The 16,538-nt window shown below is 53.3% G+C and overlaps 1 protein-coding gene across 22 annotated transcripts in view; it reads right to left on the bottom strand.

The window, feature by feature from the left end:
* The window catches only part of GTF2IRD1 (GTF2I repeat domain containing 1), a 138,807-nt gene that overhangs the window by 52,378 nt on the left and 69,891 nt on the right, over window positions 1-16,538 (bottom strand). For 12 of the 22 annotated variants that reach the window (XM_074034776.1, XM_065541817.2, XM_045389726.3 and 9 more), the window contains exons 9-17: window positions 15,967-16,150; window positions 14,191-14,216; window positions 13,060-13,168; window positions 11,293-11,330; window positions 10,705-10,785; window positions 9,500-9,589; window positions 4,657-4,704; window positions 3,645-3,710; window positions 2,021-2,204 (exon numbers count right to left, since the gene is read on the bottom strand). In XM_074034776.1, coding sequence (XP_073890877.1) covers window positions 2,021-2,204; window positions 3,645-3,710; window positions 4,657-4,704; window positions 9,500-9,589; window positions 10,705-10,785; window positions 11,293-11,330; window positions 13,060-13,168; window positions 14,191-14,216; window positions 15,967-16,150 — 826 coding nt within the window. The remainder of the gene's footprint in view (window positions 1-2,020; window positions 2,205-3,644; window positions 3,711-4,656; window positions 4,705-9,499; window positions 9,590-10,704; window positions 10,786-11,292; window positions 11,331-13,059; window positions 13,169-14,190; window positions 14,217-15,966; window positions 16,151-16,538) is intronic. The other 10 variants (XM_074034777.1, XM_074034780.1, XM_074034784.1 and 7 more) reach the window with 2 other exon arrangements.

Here is a 16,538-nt window from a genome sequence, read left to right as displayed (position 1 = left end):
CTATTTCCCAGGAGGAACAAACCCTTAAGAGTCTCTTCTTTCTTGCCGTTTTTCAAGCAAACCAATCCTAATTTTTTTTTTTTTTGAGACAGAGTCTCGATGTGTCGCCAAGGCTGGAATGTAGTGGCGTGATCTCAGCTCAGTGCAACCTCCGCCTCGCGGGTTCAAGTGATTCTCATGCCTCTGCTGATGACAGGGAGATTACAGCTGGGATTACAGGCGTGAGCCACCACACCTGGCTGATCTGTGTATTTTTAGCAGAGATGGGATCTCGCCATGTTGGCCAGACTGGTTTCGAACTCCTGACCTCAAGTGATCTGCCTACCTTAGCCTCCCAAAGTGCTGGGATTACAGGCACGAGCCATCATGCCTAGCTGTAAACCAAGCCTAAATGTATGCTATTACAGTAACACAGAAGTAACAAACACATAATAGAAATATGATCCTCCCATTCCCTGTTTTTTTTTTTTTTTTTTGAGGAGACGTCTTACTCTGTTACCCAGGCTGGAGTACAGTGGTGCAATCATAGCTCACGGGAGCCTCCAAACCCCTCCTGGGCTTAAGTGATCCTCCTACCTCAGCCTCCTGAGTAGCTGAGATTACAGGTGTGCACCACCATGCCCAGCTAATTTAAATTTTTTTTTGTAGAGATGGGGTTTCGTTATGTTGCCCATGCTAGTTTGGAACTCCTGGCCTCAAGTGATCCTTCTGCTTCGGCCTCCTGAGTAGCTGAGACTACAGGCATGTGCTGCCACACCAGAGTTTAAAAACAAAAAATTTGTAGTGACACAATCTTGCTATGTTGCCCAGGCTGGTCTTGAACTCCCGGGCTCAAGCAATCCTCATACCTCAGCTTCCCAAAGTGCTGGGATTATAGGCATGAGCCACTGTTCCTGAAATCCCCCGGCCTGAGGAGAGGCCCGTAGAGGGTGAGGCCCTGTCTACCCCCACATTTCACTCCCGCCCCCACCCCATCTCTCCTCCCCTGCCATCCACCTCCCCTTGGCCTCTCGGTCTCTTCCTTCTCTCCATCCCACACAGGGTGTATCCACGGGCACACAGGGTATATCCACGGGTGCTGCCCCAGGCCCTCACTGGCAAAAACACAACACGCTCAAAGAAACAGAAAGAGCCTGGAGAAGCCACTGCTGGACTTTCCCATCCTAAGACGATGGGGCATTGCCTCCAGCTCCTGGCCCAGGACACCAACACGCCAGCCTGGAGAACCCATGAGCTGATGGGACGTTCCCATTCTGCATCTGGACAAACTGAACACTGCTCTCCTGAGACTGCGAAAGGGGTCAGCTCGGTGGCTTTGGGTCTGGCAGGCCTGGGGAGCCTCATGTCTGCCAACTGCAGCCAAACCCTATCTAATACCCTGCTGCCAAAAAAAAAGAGAGAGAGAGAGAAAAGAAAGGCCTGGTGCGGTGGCTCATGCCTATAATCGCAGCACTTTGGGAGGCTGAGGTGGCTGGGTCATTTGAGGTCAGTAGTTCAAGACCAGCCTGGTCAACATGATGAAACTCTGTCTCTGCTAAAAATACAAAAATTAGCTGGGCATGGTGACACGCACCTGTAGTCTCAGTTACTCAGGGGGCTGAGGCAGGAGAATTACTTGAACCAGGAAACGGAGGTTGCAGTGAGCCAAGTTCGCACCACTGCGCTCCAGCCTGGGAGACAGAGTGAGAATGAGACTCTGTCAAAAAAAAAAAAAAAAAAAAGAAAGAAATAGCAGCGAGGTGCAGTGGCTCACGCCTACAATCACTTTGGGAGGCCGAGGCAGGAGATGGCTTGAGTCCAGAAGTTTGAGAACAGTCTGGGCAATGTGGCCAGACCCTATCTCTAAAAACAAACAAACAGAAAAAAATCAAAAAATTAGCCGTGCGTGGCACACACCTGTGGTCCCAGCTATTCGGGTGGCTGAGGCACGAGAATCGCTCGATGGCAGTTTGGTGCTGCTCCTGCCCCCGGGTGCTGAGCAGGCCTGGTGCTGTCTCCCATGGACCTGGTCGGGCCTTACCTCTTGATGACAAACTGGATGCTGTTGCTGGCCTCCAGAATCTTCCGGAGCTTGGCGATCCCGAAGCAGTTGGGCCTGCGGAGGGAGATGCCTTCAGGGAGTCCCACCACGAAGAGCTCCTCCGGGTGCATCAGAAACTTCGAGTACGGCACCTTGACGGGCTCCGAGATGCCAATGGCCTTGGCTGCGGAGACATGGCTGCTGTAGGGCCACCCAGTGCCACGGGGCCAGGAACCTCCACCCGTGTCCCGTGCCTGTGTTGGGGCCAAAGCTGCAAGAGCCCTTTTAAAGGTCTGCTAGCCTTCCTGGCAGGTAGAAAGAATGGCCCCCCAGCCTGCAGGAAAGGAACCTGCTCAGAGACGACGTGACTTGTCTGAGGTCACAGAGTCACCAAATAGCAGAGCCAGGGGACAAGACCTCAACCCAGGGATACCCCAAAGCCCACACTGGGTCCGCGCCCTCATGCCCAGGCAGCACGGAAGCTACCACTAATGGCTGCTGAGATTCGGCATCGCTTCCCCCAAGTCCACCGGGCCTCATCCTTCCAGTAAGGCCCTCCAAGTGTCCCTTCTGCCACCATAAGCAACCCCACATGCTGGCGTGGCCCAACACCCATGCCTTGGAACGAGCCCGATCTCTGCCACTGAGTAGTGTGGGGCCTTGGACGAGTCACACTGCTTTACCAGGCCTCAGTTCTCCTCATGTGTAAAGTGGGACTTAGGACATGGGGATTTTGTGAGATGGGATACAAGAACACGGGGGGCTGGGCACGGTGGCTCACGCCTGTAATCCCAGCATTTTGGGAGGCCAAGGCGGGTGGATCACCTGAGGTCAGGAGTTTGAGACCAGCCTGGCCAGCATGGTGACCTTGTCTCTATTAAAAATACAAAAATTGGCCGGGCGCAGTGGCTCAAGCCTGTAATCCCAGCACTTTGTGAGGCCGAGATGGATGGATCACGAAGTCAGGAGATCAAGACCATCCTGGCTAACATGGTGAAACCCCGTCTCTACTAAAAAATACAAAAAAACTAGCTGGGTGAGGTGGCGGGCGCCTGTAGTCCCAGCTACTCGGGAGGCTGAAGCAGGAGAATGGCATGAACCCGGGAGGCGGAGCTTGCAGTGAGCTGAGATCCGGCCACTGCACTCCAGCCTGGGTGACAGAGCGAGACTCCATCTCAAAAAAAAAAAAAAAAAACAACCAAAAAAACCCAAAAATTAGCCAGGCGTGGTGGCAGGCACCTGTAATTCCAGCTACTCGGGAGGGTAAGGCAGGAGAATCGCTTGAACCTGGGAGGTGGAGGTTGCAGTGAGCTGACATTGTGCCTGGGCGACAGAGTGAGACTCCATCTCAAAAAAAAAAAAAAAAAAAAAAAAAAAAAAAAAAAAAAAAACAGAACATGGGGAAGCACCTAGCCTCATTCCGGGCACACCACTGATGTTATCTTATCTTATTCTTTTTTTTTTTAAGGTGGGTCCCAGCTCCTCTCTTCCCTCCCTCCCTTGTCCCTGCCCAGAGAGTAGCTGGGATGGGAACGGCCAAGGGGATAGGTCCAAAGCCCTTCTGCAAACAGGGCAGCTGGAGGTGGGCTGGGATGTCCCCAACCCTGTCCCACTTCTTGCTCACCATATCGTGTGTTGAAGAGCAGCTCCACCTGCTTCCGCAGGGGCCGGATCACATCACCGTGGCTGTCTGGAAGGCAAAAGGCAGTCTGTTGAGGCTCTTTGGTGGCAGCTTCTCGGCTGATGTTTCTGCTCTGCTGGTACCAAGATTGGCCCTGTGGTGGGATCTTGGAATGGGGGAAGGCTGGGGCGGTGGCAGTGGGTAACTTATTTCCTCAGAAATGGCACACGCAGACAGGTTCACAATTCCTGGGCTCACATTCTTGTTTGTGAAATCAAATCTAGGGAACTGCCAGGTTGAACGAAGATTTGGAAGGTTCTGTGGACTAGGAGTGACGATGGGTCTTTCTAGGTATGTGACTGAGTATAGTATGTGACTGAGAACTAGTGGGTACACACTAAGCCTGCAAATTGAGCACGCTGCCACCAGGTGGCAGTGGAACTGTGTTAAGACTTCCTGGTTCCTCTTGCCAGGCTGGGTTTGGGGAAGTGACAAACCTCTCCTCTGACACTCACTCATTCCATTCCAGGATACTCCAGAGGTGAAACAGACCCACCCTCACGTTGGCCTCCCTTTCTCTCTGTCCTACTTCCATTCTCAGCAGGGAGAGAATTCTCACGTTCCTGAGAATGGGCGTGTCTGCTGGACACAAAGCCAATTTTGTGCTTTCAGGCCTCTATTCTACTTGTCCAGATAGAGGAGGCTCAGTTCCCAGCCTTAAAACTTTTGCGGAAAGCAGCAGGGTGTGTAATAAAAACAAAGGCTTGCAATTTCCCTTAGCAGTGGGAACTGCTTGCACCTTTGACCAGGTACCTCCTGGTTCTAGAAGACAGGTCCTTAATTAAATCTCCTCCCACCTCAGGCAGCCCACAGGACTCCCACTCCAAAACCAGGGTGCTGGAGAAAGATGGGGTGGAGAGAAGGAAGAGACCGAGAGGCCAAAGGGAGGTGGACGGCAGGGGAGGAGAGATGGGGTGGGGGCGGGAGTGAAATGTGGGGGTAGACAGGGCCTCACCCTCTACAGGCCTCTCCTCAGGCCGTGGGTCCTCGCTCAGGCCTTTGTCTAAAAGAGAACAGAGGATGCCGGGAAGCCACGTTCATCATCTCCTAAGCCACGCACTGCCGATGTCAGACCAGAGAGCTGGGAATGGCAGGCCAGGGGGCCCCAACTTTGAAGCATGGCACCCACTCCAATGAGATCAGAGACCCCGATTCCATACAGGTGCCCACCCTGGCCTTCACACGAAAGCAGGCTGAGATCATTTTGTGTGCATCTCCCAAGCTAGTCTGTTCTAGACACGGAGGACACGTAGGAACAAGACAAAGTCCTCGGCCGCGTGCAGTGGCTCACGCCTGTAATCCCAGCACTTTGGGAGGCCGAGGTGTGTGGATCACTTGAGGCCAGGAGTTTGAGACCAGCTTGGCCAACATGGGGAAACCCTGTTTCTACTAAAAATACAAAAATTGGCTGGGCATGGTGGTGCATGCCTGTAATCCCAGCTACTCAGGAGGCTGAGGCAGGAGAATCATCTGAACCTGGGAGGCAGAGGTCATGACACTGCACTCCAGCCTGGGCAACAGAGTGAGACTCCGTCTCAAAAAAACAAAACAAAACAAAACAAAACAAACCATCCAAGTGAGAACACGGGACAATTTGTTTTAAAATAGTCATCACACGAGTTAGCACATAGATAAAAACATACAAAGAGTAGATACTAGGAATACTAGTGGTTGCCTGAGGAGGGTGCGATTAGAGCTTTTTCCTTTATGTGTTACATGGTTTTTTGTTTTAAGAGATGGGGTCTTGCTCTATTGCCCAGGCTGGAGTGCAGTGGTGCCATCACAGCTCACTATAGCCTCAACCTCTTGGGCTCAAGCAATCCTCCCGCCTCAGCCTCCCGAGTAGCTGGGACTACAGGTAGGTACCACCACATCCAGCTAATTGTTTTATTTTTTGTAGAGATGGGGTCTTGCCACGCTGCCCAGGCTGGTTGTAAACTCCTGGGATCAAGCAATCCACCTGCCTCAGTCTCCTCAGTAGCTGCGAGTAGAGGTATGCACCACCACGGCTGGCTACTTTTTAAAATTTTTTGTAGAGACAGGGTTTCGCCATGTTGCCCAAGCTGGTCTCAAACTCCTGGGCTCAAACAATCCTCCCACCTCGGCCTCCCAAAGTGCTAGGATTATAGACATGAGCCACTGCACCTGCTCAATGTGTTACATAGTTCTATAACATTTAACTGTTTCATATCATACATGTGCAAACAGAAAAAGCACACACATGCAAAATCCTTTAATCCATGGTGGTCCTGGACATCTCAGAATGTTCTTTTTTGTTGTTGTTTTGTTCTTCTTGAGACAGAGTGTTGCTCTGTCACCCAGGCTGGAGTGTAGTGGTTCAGTCTCAGCTCACTGCAACCTCCACCTCCCAGATTCAAGCGATTCTCCTGCCTCAGCCTCCCAAGTAGCTGGGATTACAGGCACCCACTATCAGAATTTTCTTTTTCTAGACAGTTTGGCTCTTGTCACCCAGGCTGGAGTGCAAAGGTGCGATCTTGGCTCACTGCAACCTCTGCCTCCTGGGTTCAAGTGAATCTCCTGCCTCAGTCTCCCAAATAGCTGGGATAACAGGTGCACACGACCAAGCCCAATTAATTTTGTATTTTTAGTGGAGACAGAGTTTCGCCATGTTGGCCAGGCTGGTCTCGAACTCCTGATCTCAGGTGATCCACCCGCCTTGGCCTCCCAAAGTGCTGGGATTATAGGCATGAGCTACCATGCCCAGTCAGAATTTTCTTAATTCATCAGGTTTGACTGGGGTGCCTAGGAAGGAGCCCTGCATGGGAAACATGTTTTCCAGCTCAAGGCTGTGTGACCTTGGGAAGGTAGATGAGCCTTGCTGAGCCTGTGTTCTGCTCCGTGAAACAAACAGCAATGATGCTGTGCTCATCCAAGGCCCCCAGCCCCTGCAGTGCCACTCAGCCTCTGGCTGAGAGTGCTGCCTGGAGGCTTCCACGGGGTTTTCTAACGCCACTTCAAACCCAGCTGGGCGCCATGCCAATTCCTTAGCTGCCACGCCATGCTGTCATCTCAGCCTGAGCTTGGCGTCAACCAAACTCTGGCTAGCTACGCCACAGACTGCTGTCAAGTCTAGTCATGCCCAGTTTGTGCTGGACAAATCAGATGTTTTTTTCCTTCATTACCAAAGTATTAAAAGTGCATCGTAACTGACTTAGAAAATAAAAAACACAAATAATTTTGCCTAACACTGCTACTGTTTTGCTGTACCCTTGTTTTTCCCAGTGATTACGATGGCAACACAGTTGTAAGCTAAGCACAACCAATTTTTCTTCTTTTGCTTAGCGTTACACCCTAAGCATCCTTCCTTGTGGCCCATTTTTGTTTGTTTGTTTTTGAGAGAGAGTTTCACTCTGTTGCCCAGGCTATACTGCAGTGGTGTGATCTCAGCTGCAAACTCCACCTACCAAGGTTCAAGAGGTTTTCCTGCCTCAGCGTCCCAAGTAGCTGGAACTGCAGGTGCCTGCCACCATGCCCAGCTAGTTTTTTTGGTCTTTTTAGCAGAGATGGGGTTTCACTAGGTTGGCCAGGCTGATCTTGAACTCCTGGCCTCAGGCGATCTGCCCGCCTTGGCCTCCCAAAGTGCTGGGATTATGCAGTCCTCAGTCTTCATGCCCGGCCTATTTTTGTTTTTTTGAGATGGTGTCTTGCTGTGGCACCCAGACTGGAGTGCAGTGGTACCATCATAGCCCACTGCAGGCTCTAACTCCTGGGCTCAATGGATCCTCTTGCCTCGGCCTCCTGAGTAGATGGGACTATACACAGGTCCCACTATGCCTGTCTAAATTTGTATCTATCTATGTATCTATCTATTTATTTATTTATTTTGAGGCAGAGTTTCACTCTGTCACCCCAGCTGGAGTGCAATGGCAAAATCTTGGCTCACTGCAACCTCTGCCTCCTGGGTTCAAGTAATTCTCCTGCCTCAGCCTCCTCAGTAGCTGGGACTACAGGCACGTGCCACCACACCCAACTAATTTTTGTATTTTTAGTAGAGACAGGGTTTCACCATGCTGGCCCGGCTGGTTTTGAACTCCTAACCTCAAGTGATCTGCCCGCCTCAACCTCCCAAAGTGGTGAATTACAGGTGTGAGCCAATGCGCCTGACCTCTTTATTTATTTTAAGACAGGGTCTTGCTCAGTGGCACCATCATGGCTCACCACAGCCTCAACCTCCTGGGCTCAATCAATCCTCCCACCCTAGCCTCCCAAGTAGCTAGGACTACAGACACGCACTACCAGGCCCAACTAATTTGTGTATTTTTTGTAGCGATAAGGTTTCACCATGTTGCCCAGGCTGGTCTCAAGCTCCTGGGCTGAGGCAATTCTCCTGACTTGGCCTCCCAAAGTATTGAGATTATAGGTGTGAGCCACTGTGTCAGTCAATTTAAAAAAAAAACCTTATAGAGATGGGGTCTTGCTATGTTGCGCAGGCTGGTCTCGAACTCCTGGCCTCAAGCAGGCCCCTCACCTTGGCCTCCCAGTGTGCTGGAATTACAGGCGTGAGCCACCTCACCCTGCCTATTTTACTTATTTGCTTACTGTTTATCTCTCCACACGAGGATGTGTACCCCATCAGGTGGGGACACCTGTTTGGTCCACTGCTTTCTCCCCAGCCCCTTACGCAGGACCTACTACACAGCAGGTACTCAATAAATATTTGTTGAGGCAGGGCGTGGTGGCTCACGCCTGTAATCTCAGCACTTTGGGAGGCCGAGGCAGGAGGATCATTTGAGGTCAGGAGTTGGAGACCTGCCTGGCCATCGTGGTGAAACCCCCTCTCTACTAAAAATACAAAAAAATTAGCCAGGCGTGGTGGCAGGTGCCTGCAATCCCAACTACTCAGGGTGAGGCAGGAGAACTGCTTGAACCCAGGAGGCGGAGGTTGCAGTGAGCCGAGACTGCACCACTGCACTCCAGCCTGGGTGACAGAGTGAGGCTCCATCTCAAAAAATATAAGAGATGGGTCTCTCTGTGTTGCCCAGGGTGATCGCGAACTCCCGCCTCAAGTAATCCCCTAGCCTTGGCTTCCCAAAGTGCTGGGATTACAGGCACGAGCCACCTTAGCCTGCCTATTTTACTTATTTGTTTACTATCCATCTATCTCTTCACATGAGGATGTGCACCCCAGGAGGTGGGGATTTCTGCTTGCTTCACTGCTTTGTCTCTAGCCCCTTACACAGGACCTGGTACACAACAGATGCTCAATAAATAGTTGTTGGAATAAACGGACAAATTAATCCCAACAGGTGGCTCCTGGGAAGGATGCTGGGTCTTGTTACAAATGGAGCCTATGGCTGGGCACGGTGGCTCATGCCTGCAATCCCAGCACTTTGGGAGGCCGAGGCAGGTGGATCACCTGAGATCGGGAGTTCAAGACTAGCCTGACCAACATGGCGAAAGCCCGCCTCTACTAAAAATACAAAATTAGCCGGGCGTGGTGGCGCATGCCCATAATCCCAGCTACTCAGGAGGCTGAGGCAGGAGAATCACTTGAACCCGGGAGGCAGAGGTTGCGGTGAGCCGAGATCGCGCCACTGCACTCCAGCCTGGGCAACAAGAGTGAAACTCCATCTCTAAATAAATAAATAAATACATAGAGCCTACTTGAGGTTTCCAAAAGGAACCCAACCTTGGACTGGGGTCAGGCGTATATTGGGTTTCCTCTACTAGAGGCGCTCAACACCAAGAAAAGCCTGGGGACTGCCTGGCCCACCCCTGTCCCTTTGCTCCCTGGAGAGATAAGTCCCAAGCACCACCAGCCCAGGTCCATTTCTTACCTGTCAGCATCTCCATCCCATAACCAGAATCCTCTGATGGCAGGTGCCCAGGCATTGAGTCTGTCATTTCCTCAGAGGTTGGCGAGGGGTCTGAAGACGAAACTCCAAATGACACGGGTGTCTTCTGCCTGTCATACTCCTGTCACAGTCCCTCGGGGACCACCCAGCCCAGTCTCCCCACAGACAAGAGTCCTTTTCTTTCTCTCTCTCTCTTTTTTTTTTTTTTTTGTTCGAGATGGAGTCTCACTCTGTCGTGCAGGCTGCAGTGCAGTGGTGCCATCTCAGCTCACTGTAACCTCCCCCTCCCGGGTTCAAGTGATTCTCCTGCCTCAGCCTCCCGAGTAGCTGGGACTACAGGTGTGAGCCACCACACTTGGCTAATTTTTGTATTTTTAGTAGAGATGGGATTTCACCGTGTTGGCCAGGCTGGTCTCTAACTCCTGACCTCAGGTGATCCGCCCACCTCGGCCTCCCAAAGTGCTGGGATTACAAGTGTGAGTCACCTTGCCTGGCCATTTCTTTTTTTTGAGATAGGGTCTCACTGTGTTGCCCAGGCTGGACTATAGTGGTGTGACCACAGCTCACTGCAGCCTCCAACTCTTGGCCTCAAGTGATCCTCCTGCCTCAGCCTCCTGAGTAACTACACCTACAGGCACATACCACCACATCTGGCTAATTTTTTGTATTTTTCGTAGAGATGGGGGTCTCGCCCAGGCTGGTCTTGAACTCCTGGCCTCAAGCAGTCCTCTTGTGTCAGCCACCCAAAATACCGGGATTACAAGCATGAGCCACTGTGCCCGGCACTGTCTTGGCTTCTAACAGTCACCCCATACTGAGGCTCCAGGGCCCAAAACTACCGTCTCCTCTGAAGATGTGGAAAATGAGGCTTGGCAGGGGGTAGGGTCAAACTCGGAGCCTCTCACGCCCACGCCTTTTTCTTCTCTCCAGCCTCACAAATCCCAGGGGAGCCAAGCCAGGGAGGTGAAGTTTGAGGGGACCTTCTGGAAGGTCAGAGCTGAGAACACTGATTCACAACATAGGGGGCAGATGTGGCCAGAAAAAGCATTCACAATACCCTAGTAGCTCTCAGAATCCAAGGAGAGAAACAGCAGCCTGGAGGCCTCTTCTTCACCAGGGCTGACCCTCGGGAGGCTAACGGTCCGGCCCTCATTTCTGCAGGGGGTGGTCAGACACCCGTCCCTTACCTGGGATGGTGACCTGAATGATGTCCAGATCCTCTGGCTCAATTTTGATAGGCCTCAGCCCGCCCAGCTCCCCGGAGGTTCCTGCAAGGAGGAAAGGAAAGATCCGGTGAAGTCTGGCATGAACTTGACTGGGCAGAGTGAGTCTTTCCAGAACATTCTGCTGTCTGTAACTTGTTAGTGAGGCCCTACCTAAGACAAGTCATGTCAGACCCCTGGCTCCTGCCCAGACTGGAACTGGAGGTTGGGGCGCCCTCAGGCCAGGCTTAGGGGCTCCAATTTATAGACCTGGTGATGGAGGCCCCCCCAGAGGGGAGGCTGCTGGTCCAAGAGCCTGGAGCCTGGGTCTGGGCATCAACAGGAGGCAGTGGTGATGCCAGCACCCAGGTCTCCATGCCCCCAACCCCAGTAAGCTCCCAGCATGCCTTGCACCTCGGCGCGGCGAGGCCTGGGGGATGCAGGTGGGCAGAGGAGGCTCGTTAGCACTCCAGGCTCATGGGCTGAGTTGAGCTCCTCCCCAAGGCTGCCGGGTAGGGCTGGTGGTTGCCCTCCCGGCCCATGATACACACAGTGGGCCCTGTTCCTTCTCACCTGGCCCGCAGTCTTCAGACATGCTGCCCTTGTCTGACCTGTGAAGGGAAGCAGGAAATGACACTTGTCAGCCAAGTCCAGGGCCACCCTGCCGTAGCCTTGCCCCTCCAGGCAGTCGGGGCCCACCGCAGTCACCACTGCAGAAGGCATCCCTGCCCCGTCACCCCCTGGCCCTCCAGGATGGTGCTCCCCACCTCCACCAGGGAGAGAGGTTCCCCGTGCCCTGTCTCCAGGGACCACAATCTCCAGGGGTGGCCGAGCCAGGCACCTGCTCACTCTCCTGGGGTGAACCATCTGGGGATCCCCCTTCCTCACCATCTGGGAGCTCTGGGGCTCCTGGCCTTGACACAGTGTCACTGCTTGTGGGGGACTGAGACCTGCAGGGCCTGGAAAGGGTTAAGAATCTGGGGAGGGGGCTGGGGAATGAAGGTGGCAGGGACCCTGGGATGGATGATTTGGTTAATTCGCTCCCTCCCAGAGAACTGCAGGGAGAGCCCTGATATGACGTGAGGATTCTGGGCTAAACGGCCCACCCCTGCCCCTAAGAGGTCAGAATGTGCTTGCGGGGTGTTGGTGGATGGTAGCCAAGCTGAGTGCTGGGGGCAGGGTCTGGTGGGCACTCAGGACAGGCATTGAACCTGGTGTTGGTATGTGTGTATGCATGTAGGTATGTATGTATATGTATATATGCATCCACGTATTTATTTATTTTTTTGAGATGAAGTCTTGCTCTGTTGCCCAGACTGCAGTGCAGTGGCACAATCTTGGCTCACTGCAACCTCTGCTTCCAGGGTTCAAGCAATTCTCCTGCCTCAACCTCCCGAGTGGCTGGGACTACAGGCATGTGCCACCATACCCGGCTAATTATTTTTGTATTTTTAGTAGAGACAGGGTTTCGCCATGTTGGCCAGGTTGGTTTCGAACTCCTGACCTCAGGTGATCTGCCTGGCTCAGCCTCCCAAAGTGCTGGGATTACAGGCGTGAGCCATCACGCCCAGCTGCATGTTTGTATTTTTGAAACAAGGTCTTACTCTGTTGCCCAGGCTGGAGTGGAGTGCAGTGGTGCGATCATAGTTCACTGAAGCCTTGACCTCCCAGACTCAAGCAGTCCTCCCACCTCAGCCTCCCAAGTAGCTGGGACCACAGGTACCAGCTACCACACCCAGCTTACTTTTTATTTTTTGTAGAGACAAGGGTCTCACTATGTTGCCCAGGCTGGTCTCAAACTCCTGGGATCAAGAGATCCATCCTCCTTGGCCTCCCAGAGCGCTGGCATTATAGGAGTGAGCCACCAAGCCCGGCCTGGCGTGGGTGTGTATTTATTTTGAGACAGAGTCTAGCTCTGTCACCCAGGCTGGAGTACAGTAATGCAATCTCACCCGGCTAATTTTGTGTTTTTAGTAGAGATGGGGTTTCACCATGTTGCCCAGGCTGGTCTTGAACTCCTGCCTCAAGAGATCCGCCTGCCTTGGCCTACCAAAGTGCTGGGATTACAGGTGTGAGCCACCGCGCCTGGCCTAGTGTGGGCATTTAGAGGCTTCTGAGAGAGGTGACATCTGGCCAGATGTTGGGGGCAGAAGAGTTCTCTAGGTGAGCATTCTCTAGGCAGAGGGAAGTAGGTGGAGTCTGTTTTCCCTTGCCCTCCCTTTGCACCTTCGAGGGGTGGTGGTGTGGTGGGAGCTGCCCTGGGTCCCCCCTTGCAGGTAACACAGCCTCAGCCCAGAGCAGGGCTGGCTGTGGGCCTCCGGGGCTGGAGTGGGGCCTCACCGAGCATTTCCAGCAAGGTCAAGGACGGTGGCCCTAGAGACCTCTGCAGAGGTGTCCTCTGGTGGGCTGGCTGGTTCCAGCTTCGTGGTGTCTTTGGTAAACTTGTTCCCTGTGGGGAGAGACAGGGAGGTCAGGGTGAAGGTCCTCTGGCCTCCTCTTGCTGCAGGGCCCCTGGGCAAAGGTCTCCGTGTGAAGCTGGGGGAATCCCGGGGATAGGACCTGGCCTCTGCCCATCCTTGCGGGTGCCATGTCCAGCCAACAGCCAGGAACGGGTCCTGGGGAGAGACTCTGCCGCCAGAAGGAGGAACAGCAGCCCTAGTGCCAGAGGCGGCCAGAGATTTGGGAGAGCAAGGGGCAGGAGGAAGGGGAGGCAGCAACCAGAGATGGTTCTCCTGCCCTCCAACATACTATGGGGCTGAGCCCTTAGAAAAGGGCCAGGGCTTCCCCATGGCTGCATTACGGGACCAGGTTCTCATTTCATCGTGCCAGGAGCCCACAGGAAGGCGCTATTATCAACCCCATGTCACAGATGTGGAAACCGAAGACCATAAGATCTTGCCCAAAGTCACAGAGCTGGTGGGAGGCGGGACCGGAACTGGGGTGCCAGGTACATGGCTCCCCAAGATCCATGATGCTTTTGCTGCCCCGCATCCTCCTCTTGGGACAGGTGTGCTGGCCCACGGGCCACTGGATGAGCTCTGGAGTCACACCACTGGGCACACAGCAGGGACCCGTGCTCACCAGCTGGGCTTCCGTTCCTCTGTCTGCACGTGAGGATAGGAGTGGAGCCACCTTCATAGGATTGTTGGAATCAGATTAAAATAAAACATGCTGGCAGCTTCAAAGAGAGCCTGGTATAGGTACAGGGTCACTAACCTGAAACAGGTTAGTGTTCAGCTTTAGTACTATCTGTCCAGGGCATTCGAAGCTGGTAGGGGTTTTCCTGACAGTCTGTCAGCACCTAGGAGCCCGGGACCCGTTTCTGTCCCAGGACACAGAAGCCAGAGCCCAGCCTCCCTCCCTGTCTGAGGGGAGGCGCTCAGGAGGACCAAGTCCAGGGCGGTGGCAGCTGGGGTTCTGTTGGGGAATCAACCTGGAAACTTCAGAATGGACTAGATGGTCCCCACATACCTGTGAAAATTCGCTCATCAAACATCCTGGGGAGAGAAGAAAGATAGGCATGAGAACGGTGCAGGCTGGAGGGCTCTCCCGGGGCTTGGGGAGATGCCCCAGGTCCCCTTCGGTGGTGGTCACTGAATGGCACATGCACAGCTACAGCTTCAGACCTGGGCACTGAGCACACATGCAGGCAGGAGAGGGCATGTGGGAGTCTCAAAACATCCCAAACCGTTTATTTATATTCTTATTTTTGGAGACAGAGTCTCACTTTGTCACCCAGGCTGGAGTGCAGTGGTGCGATCTCGGCTCACGGCAACCTCCGCCTCCAGGGTTCAAGCGATTCTCCTGCCTCAGACTGCTGAGTAGCTGGGACTACAGACGTGCGCCACCGTGCCCTGCTAATTGTTGTACTTTAATTAAATAAATTAATTAATTTCTTTTTTTAGATGGAGTCTTGCTCTGTCGCCCAGGTTGGCGTGCAGTGGCGTGATCTCGGCAGGGGAGTGAGGCGTCTCAGTGTGAAAACAGAAGTCATCGTCAGCCTCGTACCCCTGGCTCTGCCTCCCATGACTGGCGTTTTTGCCTGTGTTCTAATTTCCTGCTAGGTCCCCCTTGAATCTCCACCTCCCGGGTTCAAGGGATTCTCCTCCCTCAGTCTCCTGAGTGGCTGGGATTACAGGCGTGTGCAACCACACCCGGCTAATTTTTGTATTTTTAGTAGAGACGGGGTTCCACCATGTTGGCCAGGCGGGTCTCGAACTCCTGACCTCAGGTGATTCGCCTGCCTCGGCCTCCCAAAGAACTGGGATTACAGTAACTGGGACTGCAGGCACCTGCCACCATGCCTGGTTAATTTTTAAAATATTTTTCAGACAGGGTCTTGCCATGTTGCCTCGGTTGGTATCAGGCCTGTTTTATGTAAATGAGGCACAGAGTGGTTAAGTAACTTGCCCAAGGATGCCCAGGTCGGAAATGTCTTCACGTGCACTGATGCACTTAATGATGTTTTAATTCATGAGGGAAATGAGGTCAATGAAAAAACACCTTATGCTTATTAAACATCTGCTACATGTCAGGTGTGTTTCATCTACTTTTTCATTTTATGTTAGGAAAACTTGGGTGGGGGGGCCATCATTATCCCTTTTCCCTTTTTTTTTTTTTTTTTTTTTTTTTTTTTGAGACGGAGTCTCGCTCTGTCGCCCAGGCTGGAGTGCAGTGGCCGGATCTCAGCTCACTGCAAGCTCCGCCTCCTGGGTTAACGCCATTCTCCTGCCTCAGCCTCCCCAGTAGCTGGGACTACAGGCGCCCGCCACCTCGCCCGGCTAGTTTTTTGTAGTTTTTAGTAGAGACGGAGTTTCACCGGGTTAGCCAGGATGGTCTCGATCTCCTGACCTCATGATCCGCCCGTCTTGGCCTCCCAAAGTGCTGGGATTACAGGCTTGAGCCACCGCGCCCGGCCCCCTTTTTTTTTTTAAGATTTAAATTTTAATTTTTTTTGAGATGGAATCTTACTCTGCCGCCCAGGCTGGAGTGCAGTGGCGCTATCTTGGCTCACTGCAAGCTCCGCCTTCTGGGTTCACGCCATTTTCCTGCCTCAGCCTCCCGAGTAGCTGGGACTACAGGTGCCCGCCACCACGCTGGGCTACATTTTTGTATTTTTAGTAGAGACGGGGTTTCACTGTGTTAGCCAGGATGGTCTCGATCTCCTGACCTCATGATCTGCCCGCCTCGGCCTTCCAAAGTGCTGGTATTAGAGGCATGAGCCACTGCGCCCGGCCCCACCCGCACCTCTTAATGATGAAGTGGATGCTATGACGCTCCTCCAGGATCCGCTTCAGCTTGGGGACTCCGTAAGTGCAGGGGCGCTTGAAGGGGATCTTGTCCGGGATGCCCACAATCTCCACAGCCTCCGGGTCGCAGGCAATCTTCCGGTAGGGCACGGGGACCATGTGGTCCAGGCCCAGGGCTTCCGCTGGAAAGACAATCAAATGGCAAGACTGAGTGTGAGACAGGCTGCTGCACGCACAGGACCCGGGGGCCGCGGTCACCATCACCTTCCACTGTCCCCACTCCACTCTGGCCATGTAGCGGCCACAGGGGTCCTGCAGAAATGTCAAAATCATGTCACTTTTCTGTTAGGAAATTGGCTGGGCTGGGTGCGGTGCCTCATGCCTGTAATTCTAGCACTCCGGGAGGCTGAGGTGGGCAGATGGCTTGAGCCCAGGAGTTCAAGACCAGCCTGGAGCCGGGCGCGGTGGCTCATGCCTGTAATCCCAGCACTTTGGGAGGCCGAGGCGGGTGGATCACGAGGTCAGGAGATCGAGACCATCCTGGCTAACACGGTGAAACCCCGTCTCTAC

The sequence above is a fragment of the Macaca fascicularis genome, chromosome 3, assembly GCF_037993035.2.
Source record: "Macaca fascicularis isolate 582-1 chromosome 3, T2T-MFA8v1.1".
In the NCBI taxonomy this organism is placed as follows: Eukaryota; Metazoa; Chordata; class Mammalia; order Primates; family Cercopithecidae; genus Macaca; species Macaca fascicularis.
The sequence above is the reverse complement of the archived record's forward strand: the minus strand, read 5'-3'. Positions and strand labels throughout refer to the sequence as shown.